Source organism: Anabas testudineus, chromosome 10, assembly GCF_900324465.2.
Source record: "Anabas testudineus chromosome 10, fAnaTes1.2, whole genome shotgun sequence".
NCBI classification, from domain to species: Eukaryota; Metazoa; Chordata; class Actinopteri; order Anabantiformes; family Anabantidae; genus Anabas; species Anabas testudineus.
In genome coordinates, this window is record NC_046619.1 from 22,915,616 (window position 1) to 22,933,111 (window position 17,496).

General features: G+C 44.1%; 1 protein-coding gene across 3 annotated transcripts in view; it reads right to left on the reverse strand.

The window, feature by feature from the left end:
* gria1b (glutamate receptor, ionotropic, AMPA 1b) overlaps positions 1-4,270 on the reverse strand; it is a 67,286-nt gene extending 63,016 nt beyond the window's left edge. For all 3 annotated transcript variants that reach the window (XR_004463396.1, XM_026357481.1, XM_026357482.1), the window contains exon 1: positions 4,007-4,270. Coding sequence is in view for 2 of the 3 variants with exons in the window: in XM_026357481.1 (XP_026213266.1) it covers positions 4,007-4,136 (130 nt within the window). In the remaining variant the exon portion in view is untranslated. The remainder of the gene's footprint in view (positions 1-4,006) is intronic.
* Between the last annotated feature and the right edge of the window lie 13,226 nt (positions 4,271-17,496).

The window sequence follows — 17,496 nt, forward strand, 5'->3', positions numbered from 1 at the left end:
TATCAACAACAAACTGTAGAAACATACAGTATTTTTGTACTCAAGTCCATTCAAATGCTAACTCTGCAGACACCACATAAAGCAGTACTCGCGTTTCAGTGCCTTTTTGAAGGAAAACAACGAAGGTGATAATGACACCAACAACATCAATTTGTAAATAATAGATACAAAGACAAATGTATGACTAATCTAACAAAAGGTTGTTATTGTTATTTTACTTTTAGAATTCAAATTACTTATATTTACGCAGAAATTTGAATAAAAAAGTAGAATAACTTATACACTACCCATCCAAAAGAAAGGTCACATGCTCTAATACTTCATTGCCTTTAGCTTTGATTGCAGAACATTCATCGTGGCATCGTTTCAATCAGTGTCTGCAATGTCTCAACATTTACTCATGTCCAGAATTGCATTCATTTTTTAAGGTCTGGACTCTGTGGCGGCCAATCCATGTGTGAAAAGGATGAGTCAGTTTGAACCAGATGAATCCTGTCACTGTCGTCTTGGAATAAGTCCGTGACATCAGGGAAGAAAAAATCCACGGATGGAATAACCTGGTCATTCAGTATATTCAGGTAGTCAGCTGACCTCATCCTTTGGACTCATAATTACTGAACCTAGACCTGATCAACTGCAGCAGCCCCAGATCATAGCACTGCCCCCAGGTCTGTACAGTAGACACTAGTCATGATGGGTGCATCACTTCACCTGCCTCTCTTCTTACCCTGATGCTCCCATCACTCTGGAACAGGGTAAATCTGGACTCATCAGACCATATGACCTTCTTCCACTGCAGTAATAATCCAGTGGGATGCTCTAACCTATTTACTTAGTTAAATCCAGGTCTTTTTGGACAGGCAGGGTATACGACGGTAAATGAAAATGAATTAAAATTGACTGCCGATGATTGAAAAACCCAGAAACCATTCTTAAAACATTTACCCCGGTTCTGGCAGCATTTCCAGAACTTACAGAGACTCTTCTAAACATCTGGACAAACAATCATTTTGGAAATGATGGAAAAGATTCTAACCTGTTTTCTATCTGGTCCGCCATCTTTGTTTTGCTACTTGAAAAAAAAAAGATTAATAGTTTTGTATCGATCCTTGGACAGAACATTTAATGATTTTGTTGGTTATGAGAGTACTTTGTGAGCCCAGAAACACCATCACATCAATGATAACTGATTTTAAACGACTTTGTCGGATTTACAAACACTGCTTATTGCGTCCAGTCTTCAGCTTAACGTTAGCTAGCTAGTTAGTACAGTCACGTTAAAGCCCAATAAAACTTTAAAACGTTCTCTGTACAACAACAGTGTGAGAAGACATAACAACAAACCTCAGGTGTTCTTCAGCCGGGGACAGGTGAGCACACAGCACGTTTTCTTTACTTAAAAAGATATTTACTTTGTTACACCGGTGTCACTCTTTCAAAATAAGAGCCCAAACACCCACAGTGGTAAAGAATACACACTACAAACTACTTAAAGTACAAGAAGTAAAAGTACTCATTATGCAGAGTGTAGTAGTTCACATTATTGTTAATACCACGTCCTGTTCATCACTTGAATGTTGCGGCTGGTTATTAAAGAGCTAATGTTTGCTTCTTTATGCTGTTTGACCATTAGAATTTGAATTTCTTTTTTATTTCTTTTTTTTTTTTTTTTTGGTGAAGACAAATCTTATCATTACTATGTTTTATTAATCTGAACCTGCAAAGTAACAAATATCAAATAAATGTAATGAAGTAAATCTGCAGATATTCTTTCTCGAATGCAGTGAAGTCAAAGTATAAAGTAGCAGAACAGGGAAATGCTCAAGACTCAACAAATTGTATTAACCTCAGCAGGAAACTGTTTCATAAAAGCCGGTGGAGAGTGTGACTTGAGTCCTCACTACAGAGATGCTGCAGTCAGGATGCCCACAGGAAAGAGCAGAACTGAAGTGTAATGTCTGAACCTCCCCATGGGTGAACTGACTCCAACATGGTGTCTTCTCTGCCACAAAGTACAGATCTTCAAAACTGTACCTAAGCACAGTGCATGAGTAAATGTGGTTGATTACTTTCTATTACTGCAAAATACCTGAAATGAGTAAACATCAAATGCACAACTGTACTAGACTATCACTGGTTGTAAAGTACTGTATGAATCCACAGTAGATAAATAATCTGTTACAAGTAAAAATCCTGCACTGACAATGTTACTGGGTTCAATGGATTTTAGAATAAAACACTTAAGTACTTTACTAAATGTAAATCCCTGCATTAAAGTGATATTGATAAAACAGTAGAAATACCATGTGAGAAGTACTGTACAGTCGACGTGGACTCACCAGTTCTTAATACTTATAATACTTAATATTTTTTTATCTGACTGATATTAAAGCCCAAATACAGCTTGTGTATTATGCAGCATATTGGTAACTGCTAACTCAACAATATGGGGATGTTATAGGGATATTATTGGAGTATTAAATTATTTATTCATCAGAGTAATACAGGCTGGAAGCACTCCATCTGCTCTGACAGAAGGACGCACTGAGTCGAAAAACACATCCAGAGAAAAACCAGCGTTACTGATTTTTAATGCTGAGCCTCACTGGTTGGCATGCAGCCTCCGACACACACGGGCTGCAGGAGCAGGGATTTTATTCTGGTGAAATGCAGGTTAGTTCGACGTGATGACACATCAGCACCAAACCTGAGAGGAAGCGGCAGTCTGGTCCAGTGGTCCGACGAATCACATTAAAACTTCATTTTAGTAGAGCGACACGCTCTGCAGCCCGCAGCCTCCTGATCCACATTGAATGTGACCAAACCAGTGAGGGTTCAAATGGGAATAAAAGAGCTAACGGAGGGTTCATCGACTGTACAAATGTCAGAGCTGTTTAAGAGAGAAACTGGTTCCGATTGTTCATACTGGATCCACTCATTAACTGCTGTGCAGCATCAACCAACAGGATCACGTTAAATCATTTAATGCAGCTCAACAAGTCAAAACGAGAAAAGTGTCTGATCTAAGTAACACAAGTGCTCCAAGATGGAGAAAGGGATCTCTGGTTCTTCACTTGAGAACTTCCTTTTCCTAATTCTTGCTTCTCTACATTTCAGAGGGAACATCTGCAGCTTTAAGCAGGTTTAGATTTTACATACAAAACATACGTTACAGCACCCGTTGGGGTCTCTCCTCCTTCCACAGCTACAACCTAGCTGCATCAGCATCAGTGAAGTATTAGTCACTGTTGGTCTACAGACACTGAAATACAATAAAGATTGAATACAAGGTGTTCTCCAGCCGTCCCAACAGCTGCCAGGCCCAGAGGAAATAAGAACAGTTCAGATATTATAGGGAATAATAACCACTACCTCAAAATGAGACCAAGTAAATCTGCAGGTCCTCTGGTTAACCAGCGGTCATTCCAGTCATGTTTGAAACTAAATGTTCTCTGGGTTCAGCTTGTCACACGTGACACTGCTGGTTTTCCTCATATATGATGTCATTTAAACATCTTCAGGGTTTAAGACTGAAAATACAAAACACACTGAACACATCATATTCAGATCTGATAAACTGTGAGTATAAGAGGTACAGGCTGCAAATCCTGTTGTATTTGCTATAAAGAAGTGAGGAGTCCGTATGAAGGAGGATTCATGTAGTCCATGACATATAAAGTCCATCTATAACGATTCCCACAATATTCTGACAGGACTCATTCAGTGCAGTTCTGTTCATGTGGAGCTGGAGACACAATATAATCATATATAAAAGTGGACAGACACCAACGTACTGTCAGCTACAGAGGGATCATTGACAGAAACCCAGGTCACAGCAGCAGCAGGTCTCTCAGGACCCCCACACGGAGGAAACCTGGACCGGTTCATGAAGCCACGCACACACTGTTGTTTAGTGGAACATTTGCACAAATGATGGATTAAAATCCTTAAAACATCCGAGTCCCGGAGCCCCAGGTGCGGACACCTGCAGCCGCCGCTCACTCACCTATGTTGATGTTACTCGGGAAACTTGTGCCGCTGCAGAGTCCGAGCAGCAGCGGGAGGAGGACCGAGAGGACCGGGGGGACCGAGAGGACCGAGAGGACCGGGGGGACCGGGAAGCTCCGCAGCCGCATGTTTCCTCCAGCAGCAGCACCGACGGGAGACGCGGAACAACCGGCGTAATCCCATTCACACCGGGGCCGGAACAGATCCACGTCAGCCCGGCCACAGACTCAGGAATCCACCGAACCGACAGCCGGTCTCTACGTGTGCTCTGTGTCGGTCTGTCCCTGTCACACATCCATAGTTGGAGCAGAGCTGTGCAGCCGCGTCGACTCTCAGAGTCTCATTGTTGGTTCTCGGTTTCTGCACCCCCACCCCCCCCCCCCCCCACCTCCTCTCTGCCCCCTCCCCTCTCACCGAGCTTCACCCGCGGGCAGAAGAACCAACACGTCTCGGTAAAGCGTGATAAACACTGATGTTCTCCACAGTTCCACTGGGAACTTGTAGCTTTGATCTGTTTTAGGAAAAATGTCTGAATTTTACAAAAATTATTAAAGTTTAGTGAAAAGTCTAAAAACTGAAACCACATCAGGACTCAGTCTTTGGACCCTGAACAGGGGCCGAACCTTCGTTTGTGAACCAGCTGCAGGTTCTGCACTTACTTTAATGCTGCTGGAGGATTCGTTGTACTCTGTGTACTGGTACACAAGTAACAGCTGCAGTAATCAGAATATCTGACTGTCTCTGCTGTAACACTGAGTCATGTTATGATGCTGCCCCCCCCCCCCACTGAAGTAAAGCAGAGTGTCCCCCATGTGAGAACACGGCTGACTCTCTACATGTATGAAGTAACAGCTCTAAGTCCCGTTTCAGTTCCAAATGTCTTCACTTTTCTTCTCCTCAAACTGATTCAGAGCAAAGATCAGCTGATTGAAATCTGTTGCAGCTCAGTCTCCAGGATCGATGAGCTCACAGCTGATTCACTTTCAGAAACAGATGCAGTCACATCTCTAACATCAGTCTGTGTGAGGAGGTTTCTGTTAGATGAAAGTTTAGGGAACAGTAAGACGAGTGCAGCTGGGTCGGGGGCTCAGTGAGTAGGGAGGGGGGGTCGAAAAGAGGAAGGATGACGTGTTTTCTCTGTTTTACCCCGATTCACTGTTTGAATGAGTCACAACATTAAACCTCCCCAGAATAAACAGGGTTCGTGTGCAGCTCCTCAGTGACTCTGGTAATAACTGTTGGGTCGTCTTAATGAACGGCCGCTCTATTCGTTAGGTTTCATCATGTTAATTATCTTTCTAATGTGTGATCTGCTCCCAGTAACAATTACTGGTCTGTGGATATGAGGAGGTTTAAACCTGGGATCAGTTGATTAATGAGAGCTACGAACCAAACACTAGAAATGCAGGTGAGAGTCCTGGTCTTTAAAAACAACACCCGGGTCATCAGAACTGTTGGGAGCAGGCCGAGAGGGACGTCATGAAGACAGACAATCCATAATCCAGAAATCCAAGTCCACATTACCAGTCCCAATGCTCTTTACAAAAAACGAAATTCAAAACAAGAAGAGTGATCTGAACCCCACAGTCCCAATCAGAGGAGGTTCAGGATCAAGACAGGTCGGGCACAACAAGAAGGCACGATTGTAAATTAAAAATGTGAGACGCAGCTGTGTGACTCCCGTCCTGAATCTGTTTGTCGGATTAACCACAAACTAACCAGGAGCTGTTTGAGAAGTTCTTGATGTTAATTATTATTTTAGAAACTCGGTGTAGCTCTGTTGTTCCTCGTTGAAGCACATTAAAGTCGTCAGGACCAAAACAGCCATAGCGTTGACTTGGTTTCCAGTTTCTATTCAAAATGGCTGCCCTCCCACACAGAGAATAATGGGGATGCTGATAATCTCCTATTCACTTTATAGCAGCCAATTTACTGCGACAAAATAAAGAGAGAGAAGGAAATGATCGCTCTCTTTCATCCACATCCCTGCCTAATGAATTTATCTGCACTTGGCAAACAGGCTAACGGCAGCGTGGGTGGATCCACTGAAAACAAGACAAATGATCCACTTCTGGTGACGCGTGGTGAAGACGCCTGTTCTCTGCTTGTTCTTCTGTTTCCGTGGTAAAGGTTAGTGAACTGGGCCGGTGTGGATCACACACTAAAGGGTTGGTACACCAAATCAAATTACACTGAACATCGATTTAGTTTTACTGGATCAAGACGCCCACAACTGGACAGTTTGTCCTTGAGTAGAAAGCTACAAAGCCAGAAGCTGTAACCAACATTTGTATAAAGACATGAAAAACTGAAAAGATCTGACAAAGAACCAGTGATTCAGCGGCTTCACCTGCTTTCTTCTTCCACAGCTGCCTCCTGTGTGCTGGTCTACGGTCACACCACTGTGTCAGGGTTTAACAGCGCCAACGAAAGCAGGATTTGTGCAGTTGTAGACCCCAGATTTTCCAATATAACCCACATCATGCCACTGTGCTCTGCCCTCTTGTGGCCTGGTTTTGCTGCTGTTAGACCAGTCGTCAGTGCAGCCGCTCAGATTAGTCTCCAGACTAATAATACAGGTCAAATGAGCATTTACTATATGATGTAGTCACCGTTAATGCTCTGGCCTTCTCCCCCCTCTAACCCTCTCTACGTACTGATCTCCTCCTGGCTACCTGCTGGATGATTTGTCAGCTTTATCATCTGGTGTCCATCGTAGCTCCTGTTTATTTTGATTGTTCAACCCAACTGTTCCAGTGTATCAGATAAGTTACCTCGACCCAAGTTGTGATGGATCGTCCATCACAGTCTCCTAGTCAGAAACAAGCATCCCATTCCAGGAACACACAGGCCTTCATCAGGTCTAAGTGTGCATAACTACTCCATCACACAACCTGGGTAAATAAGACCAGACTCCAGCAGCAGTTTCACTCATTCTAAGTTGGTATCACGTGGTTCAACTCTTCACATCCAAATCTGAATCTGTGTTTTAATCTAAACGTCCTGTTTGTTGCTCTGCTGCTGTCTGACATGAATCTGTTGCTGCCTTCAGGTCTGAAACCTTTCTGTACATCAAGAAGAGCCGTGGGCTCACGGAGGAATGAGGCTTTTAATCTGCAGTTTTCCATGAAGGATGGAGGCAGAATGAATAAATGATGAGCGCTCTGTTCCCCATGCACTGTGAGTGCCGCGTGTACGAGCTGGTTCACAGTTCTCAGTGCACGAAACTCACTTCCTGTCACTGTTGATCATGGATGTGGACGTGAACACACATTGCTGCTGTTCTGTGCCCCCACACCTAGTCTCACCTAGTCTCACGTGTACATGCAGCAAAGGTATGAAGGGTAGGTGGTGGTGGAGTGGGCAGGTAGGGGGGGCTCTTCATTATCATTGCGATGTCACTGATGACATCAAATTAGACGAAGTTCAGTATCGGATGCAGCTGATTAATTAAAGAATTCACAGAACAGACAGATGTTATTTACTGCACAGTTACACTTATTTGTCTATTTCCTCTGGAATTAAACATGGATCCAGGTGAAAACTGTGTTTTTAAAGTATTTTTGGACAGATTTTCTGCATCTGTGACTAACGTTTGTTTGACCCTTACATGTCTGATTATTGTTAATCACATAATGATAGTGCGAACCTCGTGTTGTGAAGAAAACCAAACCTTTAGCTTCACATGAAGCTGCATCAGGATGTTTGGGAACATCAATTCTCTCCAGATAAAATATGACTTGTTGTATTTTGCAGTTGAGCACAAAGCTTCACATGCACTGTATCTGGCACCATGTGTGTTAAAGCTGGATGAATCAGCTCTGAAGTCACTGTTGCTATCGACTGTGCTTCCTGCGGCTGAGCTCGTTCATAAAAAATAAAGTGAGCTGAACAACAAAACTCCTGCTGCTCACTTCAGGTCTCCTTTCTTTGCTTAAAACAATGAGAGCGAATATTTGCACTTGCCAGAGGCAAGAAGTGTACGTGGGGACTAAAAGAGCTTTCTGTACCTACAGGATTTTCCTGAGACAGTGAAACAGCAGAGTGGACGTGTGCTGCTGCTGCAGAGTTTCTGTCTGCACAGATGTGAGTCAAGCTGCAGCTCTGACACTGAAAACTGTTTTAATCTGACGCCAACAGCAACACAGGAAACAGTTGGTATCAATGACAAAGCTGCAGAGAGTCTCTGGTACTGGAGCAAAATACATTAGCCACGACTTCGCTCTCTGAAGAGTTCTCACTTTATATATTTCCTATATTTCTGGCCAACCTGAAAAGTGTTTTGCAGTAACCTTGAGGGCTTTGCTGTTGTACAGAAGCAGGAAAAAGTAAGTGAAGCCTTTGGAAGGATTTCCATTCAGATCAGAGGGTTCACATACTTTTTGTCACCGCTGTCATCAAAACTTTTCTGTGTTATTTTTTGGAATATGATACTCTTGCAAGTCATACACATCCATTTAGATCATCTGAAGTCGACCCGCAACTTTAGAAAACTGTGGAACCACTGCAGGAGAACTGTTGTGCAACCAAAGTGCAACCAGAGTCAAGCAGCAAACAATGGGTCTGATTTATTTATGGACATGGTGCATTAAAGCTGTCAGATGGCATCAGTGGGCCACAGGGTCACAGGTTCAAACCCAGCTCAGCGGTCCCAGCCTGTGTTCCCCATCAGCACAAACTGCAGTTTTAACAAAAGCACTTAGGACAAAAAGCACTTTGTGGAGGACTGAAGGCCAGAAATAACACACCACATTTACTCAGAACACACGACAGGAAAATGAGGAGAATCTGAAGCAGGAGAAGAGGAGGTGAACTGGGACCACGTGTGGCCTTCCTCCTCCTTTTATTCCAACTTCACCATAACATGATGTAGATGTTCATGAACATTTCCTCAGAGAAAACATAATTAGCTGAATTTCACAGTAACTTCTGGAAGGAAACACTTCTCATTTCCCCATCTCAGCTGCCCAAATAAGAGAAATAAAAAATAGTCTTTCCTACCAACAACAGTTCATCTCGTAGCAGAAGTTAAAACATGGACAGAGACGTGAAAGCAGGACGTTTCACTACAGTTTTAATCTCCTGTTACTTAAATGGCAGCTGACTTTAGCTTGATGTGTTCCTTGGTGTGTCCATGACGTTCAAAGCCAGTGGAAAAGAGAAAACGACCATAAAAATGACCACGAAGGGACTCGATGACTGTAAAGACCAGTCCTCCAATTGTCAGAGGATTGAGATTGTTGACGTCAGGTAGAGATGAAAGTGAGGTGAAGTGCAGCAGCTCAGCTGAAAGAGCCGTCAGTCAGACACCAACGTGTTCCCTCAGAGCTCGCTGTTAATTGGCTGGAGATGAGATGATTTCCACCAGCCAGCGCTGCCTGGCTCAAAGGCTCGACGGTGAAACGGCTCAGCCTGGCGCCTTCTAACAGTCCTCATCAGTTTCTTTCAGTCTAAACCGCGGGATGTGATTTCTTTTGTTCCAGGACGCTCTGAAGCTAGAAACAGTTTGAGGAGAGGGGATGGTTAAAAGAGTTCTCGGGGCATTGTGGGAAAATAAATGCTGCTTCTTTGATGGTATTTGTGCTTTATTAGACAGACATCTGGGTCAACACACACATACACGTTCGGTTCATATCGCTGTGCTGTATGTTTGCTATGCAGCGGATCATGAAATGACAAAGAGCTCTTACATCATCTCTGTAGCCTGAAGCCTCAAATTACACATCAGGTCGCAGTGAGTAAAAAGCGAGTCTGTGGCCGAAGTAGACAGATGTTAAACGAGCGTGTCTGTAAAAACACCTCCTCTTCAGCCTGAGTGTGAGCCCAATGCAGATACAGGCTCGTAGTGGACTCATCTGGACCTTTGTAGTCCATCAGGTTCTGTTCATCGTGTGCTGAAGTGGATAAATGACAACAGGTGAATATAAAGTGCTACTCAGCTTCCAGTCAGGTTGCTGTACTCACCTGCTCCTCATTTCCTTCCTTCCGTCCTTCCAGTCTTCTATTTTTCTGCTTGCCTGTTGCTGAAACCGGCTTTTTCCCCATTTTGATCAGCTCAATTTCTCATGTATAGATAAAAGGTGAAGTCCTCTCTATAACAGGCTGTGGTGGAGCAACACCTTCGAGCAAACCTGATGATTCATGTACAAAACAAGAGTGTGTTTCTTAGGGTGCTTTCACACCTTAGTTCGTTTGCTTTGGTCAGAATCAGTTGATGACTTTGTAACATTGGAGCAGTTTCTCCTCAGTTCGGTTTCGTTTCACACCAAGTAAAAATCCAAACGAACCAAAACACGTCACGTCAAACTACGTGAGAACGTCCTCTGCTCTTATTGGTCAGATTGTTTCTGCCGCGGGAACAGAAACAGTAAATACAGGAAGAAGGTGAAGTGTTGTTCTACTGTCTGTTTGTGTGACATGAGAGAGATGAGTTCACTAGAAATGTTAACGCAGATTGCTAATTGTTTATTACGTTACATCAGACCTGGTGTCTGTGAGACACTTCACCTCCTCACGTCTCCTCGTTTGTCCATTAATCAGACAGCATGTTTTTAGTGGACAAACAAAAAATCTGAAAAATCTACACACTACTCAAAGTGCTCAAATCATGAGATTCATAGCGTTTGGTCCCGTTTTAGTTCGGTACGCGTTCTCACCAGGAGGACTGCACCAGAGTTCGCTAGATGATTCGGATCGAAACCACCTCATTTTGAGGCTCTTGGTGCGGTTGTTTTGGTGCAAACCCGAGTTTGATTACCGTGTTCACACCAGACAAAACAAACCGCACTAAGAGGGAAAACGAACTTGAGTCTGATTTGATCGAACTAAATCCTGTAGGTGTAAAAGCAACCTCAGTGCTTCACTTCAGGTATCCTGTAGATTTCAGGTCTCTCTCTTAGGAGCAGGCCTTAGTTATCCAGTGCTAATAGCTAATAGCAGGCTAACGCTGCTGTATCCATGAGGTGTGTCCCGACACAGGGATCAGAAAGATCCAGTAGATCCCATCAGTCCATCATCAGTCCAGTGACAGCACACAGTGTGAGTTAGTGGACGCCGGAAACCAGAACATAAAGAGAGGAGCTGCCCTGGCTGATAACCTGTTTATCACAGGGAGTCAAAGCGTGATCACATTGTGCGATCTGACGTGTGTTATACATCATGTTAATGCCTGAACTGCTGTGATGCCAGCAGCTGCGGAAAAAGAACTTCCTGCTGCTGGGATCTCAGCGACAGTGAAGGAAGATCCTGTGTACCACAGTTGTGTTGTGTTAGCATGCTAGCGTTAGCCACAACAAGTCTTTCTGCAGCCTTCACAGCAACGTTAGAGGCAAAATATGGAACGTAGAAAGGAAAACGTTGGCACACATTCAGAATCCAACATATTTCAGTCTGATGAAAACATCTCTGTGAACCAGCAGTTATCTGTTCCCTCTTATCAAACCATTAGCAGCCAATCAGCTTTCAAATCACTTTCTAATCGCTTTTCATGCCAGTTGTCATGGCAACCCCGCTGCTGGTTTTTAGGCTCCTTCAGGGCTCGACGTCTGTGTGAGAGGGAGGAAGTACGCTGCTGATGATTCGCAGATTTACTGGTCCACAAATAAATACAGGGAGGGGTGAGCCAACACACACACACACACACACACACACTGATGTTCATGCTGGGATGGAGGTTGTACAGAGATGGCAGGGAGGCCGGCAGCTGGAGGAAGGAGTGTTTTAATCCTCAGATCTGCAGGAAACTCTGTCCTCACTGAGTCCAGGTCCAGTCCTCGTCATCACATGTGGCTGAAGTTGCTAGAATAGAAAGAACAGTTCTTACACACAGCCTTATTAAAGTTTTTATATTAAACTACCGTGTTACAGTAGGCTTTAAAAACACAGGGTGGACATCTGGTCATGTTTAATGTGCAGTTGATGAATCACCTCAAAATGACAAAGTGGCACTAAAAGATAATCAACGTTATAATAAACAGGAGACACAAGTCTGGGTTTTAACATTCGGCAGAATCCAGTGAACTGTGGATACGGACATGTTGGTATTTTGTGAAAGAGGTGCATCAGGACTGCATTGACTTTACCTTTCTGCTAATTCAAAATGAGCCACTGCTGTTCTTTCACATTAAAGCCTTTGCATGAGCAAATGACACTGATACTTTTATTGTGAAACACCTACAGGATGCCTTAAACATAGTAATTCACTCTTTATGTAATGCAAAGCGAATCACCTGCTGGTCCTGGATTCACTTGTACTGCACATTAACATCGGCAGTGATATCAATCTTCTCTTCTAACCCCGAGAAGTGAAGGGAAAAAGCACATTTCATCATGCAAACAGTTAAAAACACCCTTAGAAATAAACAACTAATTTACAAGTCAGTGCCATGAGCAGCGTCTCTTACCGTCCTGCGGTTTTCAGAACACAGGAGCACAATTTGGTACCAAACACAATCAAACCAAGCAACAAAAGACAGTAATTCTGTTGTACTGCTTCAACGCAGCACACCCTTGAAGTACAAAATGAGTTTAGAAACCCAGCGAGAGGCTGTTTCTAAGATACATCTGACTCACAACATGGAAATTCATCACAGCGAGGTGGCACCTGCAAATTGGGCTCATAGCAGGGGTGCAGCACTCCCCCTCCAGCATTCAGTATGGAAATGGGGGTGATCATTAGGACATCAAATTGGATTGCAGAGGAGGAAAAGCTGGAAGGAATTCACAACTGTGGCTTTGACTGTACGTTGTACAAAGAACTGCTGCTTGACAGATTGAATTACAGCCCGAAATGGAGGAGGATTAAAGTCATGCAAATCACGAAGCAACGCAGTGATGAAGGAGAAACTGACAGACAAAACATTCAACACTCACAAAGAGGAAACTCTCAACACGATATAAAATGAACCTCAGAAACAAATTCTGTTAAAGACTGAACGGTGGTTTAGAGGACACGAAGCTGGGCGGCCCCTGAGAGTCCCGTCTACAGAAACACGTCCAGTTTGGTTGCTTTCATTTGAAGTGGTGTTAATGTCCAACGTCTACTCTTACTGAGCTGGTGGTACATTTGCCACCAAACGTTCTACAGTAGCTCCAGTTGACCCCCGTTCAAACAGCACCACCTTTTCTCTCCAAACGTTGAGTCAATAACCCCTGTTCTAGTTGTCATTGTGGTCTCAGCCTCTGGTAAGTTACTGGTAAGTTTGGACGCTGTGTTTCAGCCTTCTGGCCTTAATGATGATGATGTGCCTGAAGGGTCAGTCTGGTGCTGGTGGTTCTAGTTTCCACAGAACTGATTCAACAACTTTCCGTTTGCAGACATCTTTGTACCTGGACTCTGGACCTTGAACCAGAAACAAGCTTGTGTGTGTTTTCAGTAAGTTGGTGTTCAGTTGGAGGTAGAGCAACAAAGAAAACACCTGCATCCCCATCTCTTCAGCTGCACCTTAAATCAGCTCCAGGTCAAACTAGTGGTGATGTCACGCCTCCATCTTTGAAAAGGGTTTAAAATTAACCTGATCTAAACAGCGTCCTGTCAGCTGAACAGTCACTAACTGTTTCCTCCAGCTTTCAGCCGACCACTGAGTGGAATCAGTGGATCCTTATTTGGTTTACAGATGCTGGAGCAGCATCAGTCTGACTCATGCAGGGTGAAGAAGTGAATCTTCTCTTTTTTTGGCCGAACCTGATGTTTCCTTTGCTGTAACAGTCTGTTTGTGGTTTTGGGAATAATCCACGAACCAGCACCAACTTCAATAAACAACATTCCTGAATACAGAAACATTTTCATACGTAAAGAACTAAGTCGTCATTTTTTCAGGACCATGCTGCCATGATCTCCTTGTATTTGCCACTAGCCTGATTCTATGCCTGCAGCTCTCAGGTCAACCTGGAACTGTGTTAATTACCGTCCTTGCTCTGTCATTCTGTTTTATGTCGGCTCATTAACCTGCTTCAAACCGCCTGTTTACCAACACCTTCTGCTGCCGTCTTCTTCCACTCTCCCTCTCGCTTTGCTCTTTCCTCATGCGCTCTTTGTTCCTGGAGGTTTTTTCTCTTTGTGTTTCATCCACCCATCTGTCTGTCTCCTCTCTGTTCTCCTTCTCTTGTTTGGACTGTCTTATTTGGTCGAAAGCTTCAATCTGAAATTAAAAACCACTCTCACTGCTCCGTCTTCTGCTCGTCGTTCTCTTTAAATCTCTTAAAACAGTTTTTGTCTCACTTTAAACTTCTATTTTCTCCCTCTAACGTCATCTTTTCTCCTATTTCTGGCAGTCATCTGCATACATCATACATCTTTTCCTCTTCCCTCACTGATCCAGTTGCTCGCTGCTCCCTTGATTTCTTTAATTTAGTGCGAGACCTGCAACTGTAGCAGGAGAAAGCTGACAGTTTTACTGTTCATCACCTTAATGTCAGATCAGTTTGCATTTCGATAGAAGGATTCAAACCTTCAATAACCTAAATTTACTCCTCGATCTGGAGCAAAGTATTAAAGCAGTTTTACTCAACACAGACTTAAAGAAGCTCTGATCACATACTCATCAGTGTTTTAGTTGTGTTTCAGAAGAGGAAATGTTTACCTTTAACTCTGGGTCTGTATCAGTGGACCTTATTGTTTGACATTGTAGGCTGAGATGAGAAGACAAACACTGGAATCCGAGGCAAACAGTTGGTTAGCGAGTTTCTGCTGTCGGCCAAGAAACGGTCTTGTCACGACTGCTGTCTCAGCCATGTTGGCCATTTCGCCTGCTTCCGACCACTCTCCATCTGCCCACCAGATGTCCTCCTGAACACCAAACCTTCCCCGCCTACCTACACACCTGTTCCCATGTCTCTTCTTATCTTATCTCTCATTTACCAGCCCCCTTTCCCCCAGAGAGCTGTCAGATTCCTCATATACTGTGGACATTTGATGCTGAAGACACTGAGCTCCCATCACTGTAGATAATTAAAAATGAAGCAGTGAGACACTACAGATGATTTAGAAGACACCAAACGGCACAAAGGGACGTTCATTAGGCAGCAGGACTTAAAATAAAGACAGAGGAAACAGTAAATAAAAAGGGTCACTCATCTGAAGCAAGTTCGGTCCAAACACAAGTGCTGCTTTTCTTTTCTTATTTTAGCAGGAAGTGTCTTTGAAGCTGGATTCAGATTTAGAAATCTGAAACCTTCACCTCCTGTGAGTGTGAGGACTGTCAGACAGAAGAAACAAGTGGAAACGAGGCCGACTTTTGAACAGCGGACAGCAGGCGCTGTTGTTCAACGGTTTTGTTCTCACCCTGATTAAAGAGCCGAGCTTCAGTTAAAATAGATCCAGACATTTTATTTTGGGAGGCGCCAGTTAAAAACTTTGAAGGGAAACACAGGTTTGTTGAGGGGAAGCTGAGCAGAGTCAGCTGTGTGTGTTTGTGCGAGTGATCAGCTGATGGACCAACCCCTCATCTGCCTCACGCTGCCAACAGAATACAATAAACTTCAGTAAAGCCACATGTTCACACGTGCTCATAGCCACATGCATGTGCACACCCTGTTCATACTTCTGTGAGAGTCACGCCGTCAAACGCAGAAACTACCGTCTGTGGTTTTTCCTCACTCACCCACCAGACTTAACTTCCTGTTACCTGACGCCCCACATCTGCACACCTGTCTCTCAGGCCCTCTGACACCTGTGCGGCCTGGTTTGAACCTCTTAGTGTTCTGGACCTTTGCCTGCGTCCCTGTGAATTTACCTCTGTAAATAGTCACGGGTCGGTTTTCTATGACTCATTAACTGTGCTGAGCATGTTTCAAGTCACTGTGACTTTCATTTAATAGTGGACTGAAATAAACTGCAACCTGGGAGGAAATAAAAAGAAGATGGTGCCTCTTCCATCACCTGTGAAAATGTTTGTGAACACTGTGACAAACACTGCAATAGTCCAGTCACCGAACTCCCCCACAGTGTGATATAGATTTGAGTCCTGTGTTTCCAGGGACTCCCTCCAGAGACCAGAACCGACAGAGCACTCTAACCTGTACAGTCAACACACTAACACCACGTCTTAACCCTCAAACAGCCCGTTAAACTAAAACAACATAAAACCCCCAGCAGCGGTTTAGGTGCTGCTCTGTTCTTCAGACGTCCCAGATAAGACAGGCGACCTTTCTCCATTTACCTCCATCGTCCTACAGCTGAGACATTCAGTGTTGGTATTTTACTGCTGAGGGTCTGAGAGTCGTCCAACTTTCAAACCAGGTTGAGGTTGTAGCTGTGACTTGTGGACTCTAGAGACCAGTTCTCTGTAATCAGCAGCAGCACGACCTCTGTCGACCTCTGCTGCTCGGTGAGAGCAGTCACAGATGCTGTGCCCCCTCCTCTCTGTTAACTCTTAATTAAACATCTAGAAACTGAAACCGACCCAGGACTCGTGTTTTCAATTGACATGAGTTGGTCAATCTGTGGTCACACAGCCGCTCTGGTTCTGGCTGCTGTCAGAACCAACGAACCGGAGCAGAATGTAGGAAACAAGAAACAGCAGAGAGGCTGTAAAGAGCCTCTGTCTGTGCTGCAGTGCTCTGCTCTGCAGTCAGTGGAGGAGCAGCAGCAAGTGTCAGGAAGAACCGGCTGTGAGCTGCAAACCCACAGCACTGAATCTGGCGCCTGCTTCGACCGCATGAATGACGATCGAGAAACCTTTTCCACCTGTCTGCAACCTGAACCACGTTCAAGCGCCACCAAATCACCGCTGTGCACCAGTGGGACAGAGCGGATTCAAATTGAAGATGCCACCAGTTGATCTCCGACCTTGTCTCCACAGGAAGTGATTCATCCTGAGAGCTGAAGGACACCAAGCTGTGTGGACATTCCCTTACGTCCCTGAGACCAGTCGTCTCATTTCACACGTCTCCAGGTGTATGTACAGTCGGTTCCACAGCAGCTGTCGTCGTGTCACCTGTTACCTGGTCGAATTGTTGTTCACACCTCACATCAGATCATATTGCAGAGCTGTGAATTTGCCTTCACACATCAAGTCTTTAATGTTCACTGCTCCACACCGTGGTATCTACCACGTGTTAAACGTCTGTGTGTTTGTTCTTTATGATTTGATTTCTTGACCCACTAACTTCTCTGATTAATCTCTTCACTCCTTAGTTATCTTCTGCTCCTCATTTTAGTTTCAAACTAATGTTTACAACAACCTCCCAGTAACTTACTGTATGTTACAGACGTGTATCATTTATTTATCACATGTACTGCCTCACCCTTAACTAACCAAAACCTCATTCTAACCCTAAAACCTAGTTTTACCCACTTTAAAAACCCTTCTCATTGTGAGGACAGACTAAAACGTCCTCACAAAAATGTCCTTAGTTCAATGGTTAAAAATCATGCGGGTCCTCACAATGATGGCACTCAAACACACCTGGAAAAGGTCGACTACGTGTTCGAGCAGGTCTCTGCTCTGGTTTCTGGATCTCAGCAGTACAACCATCAAATCCTCTTTA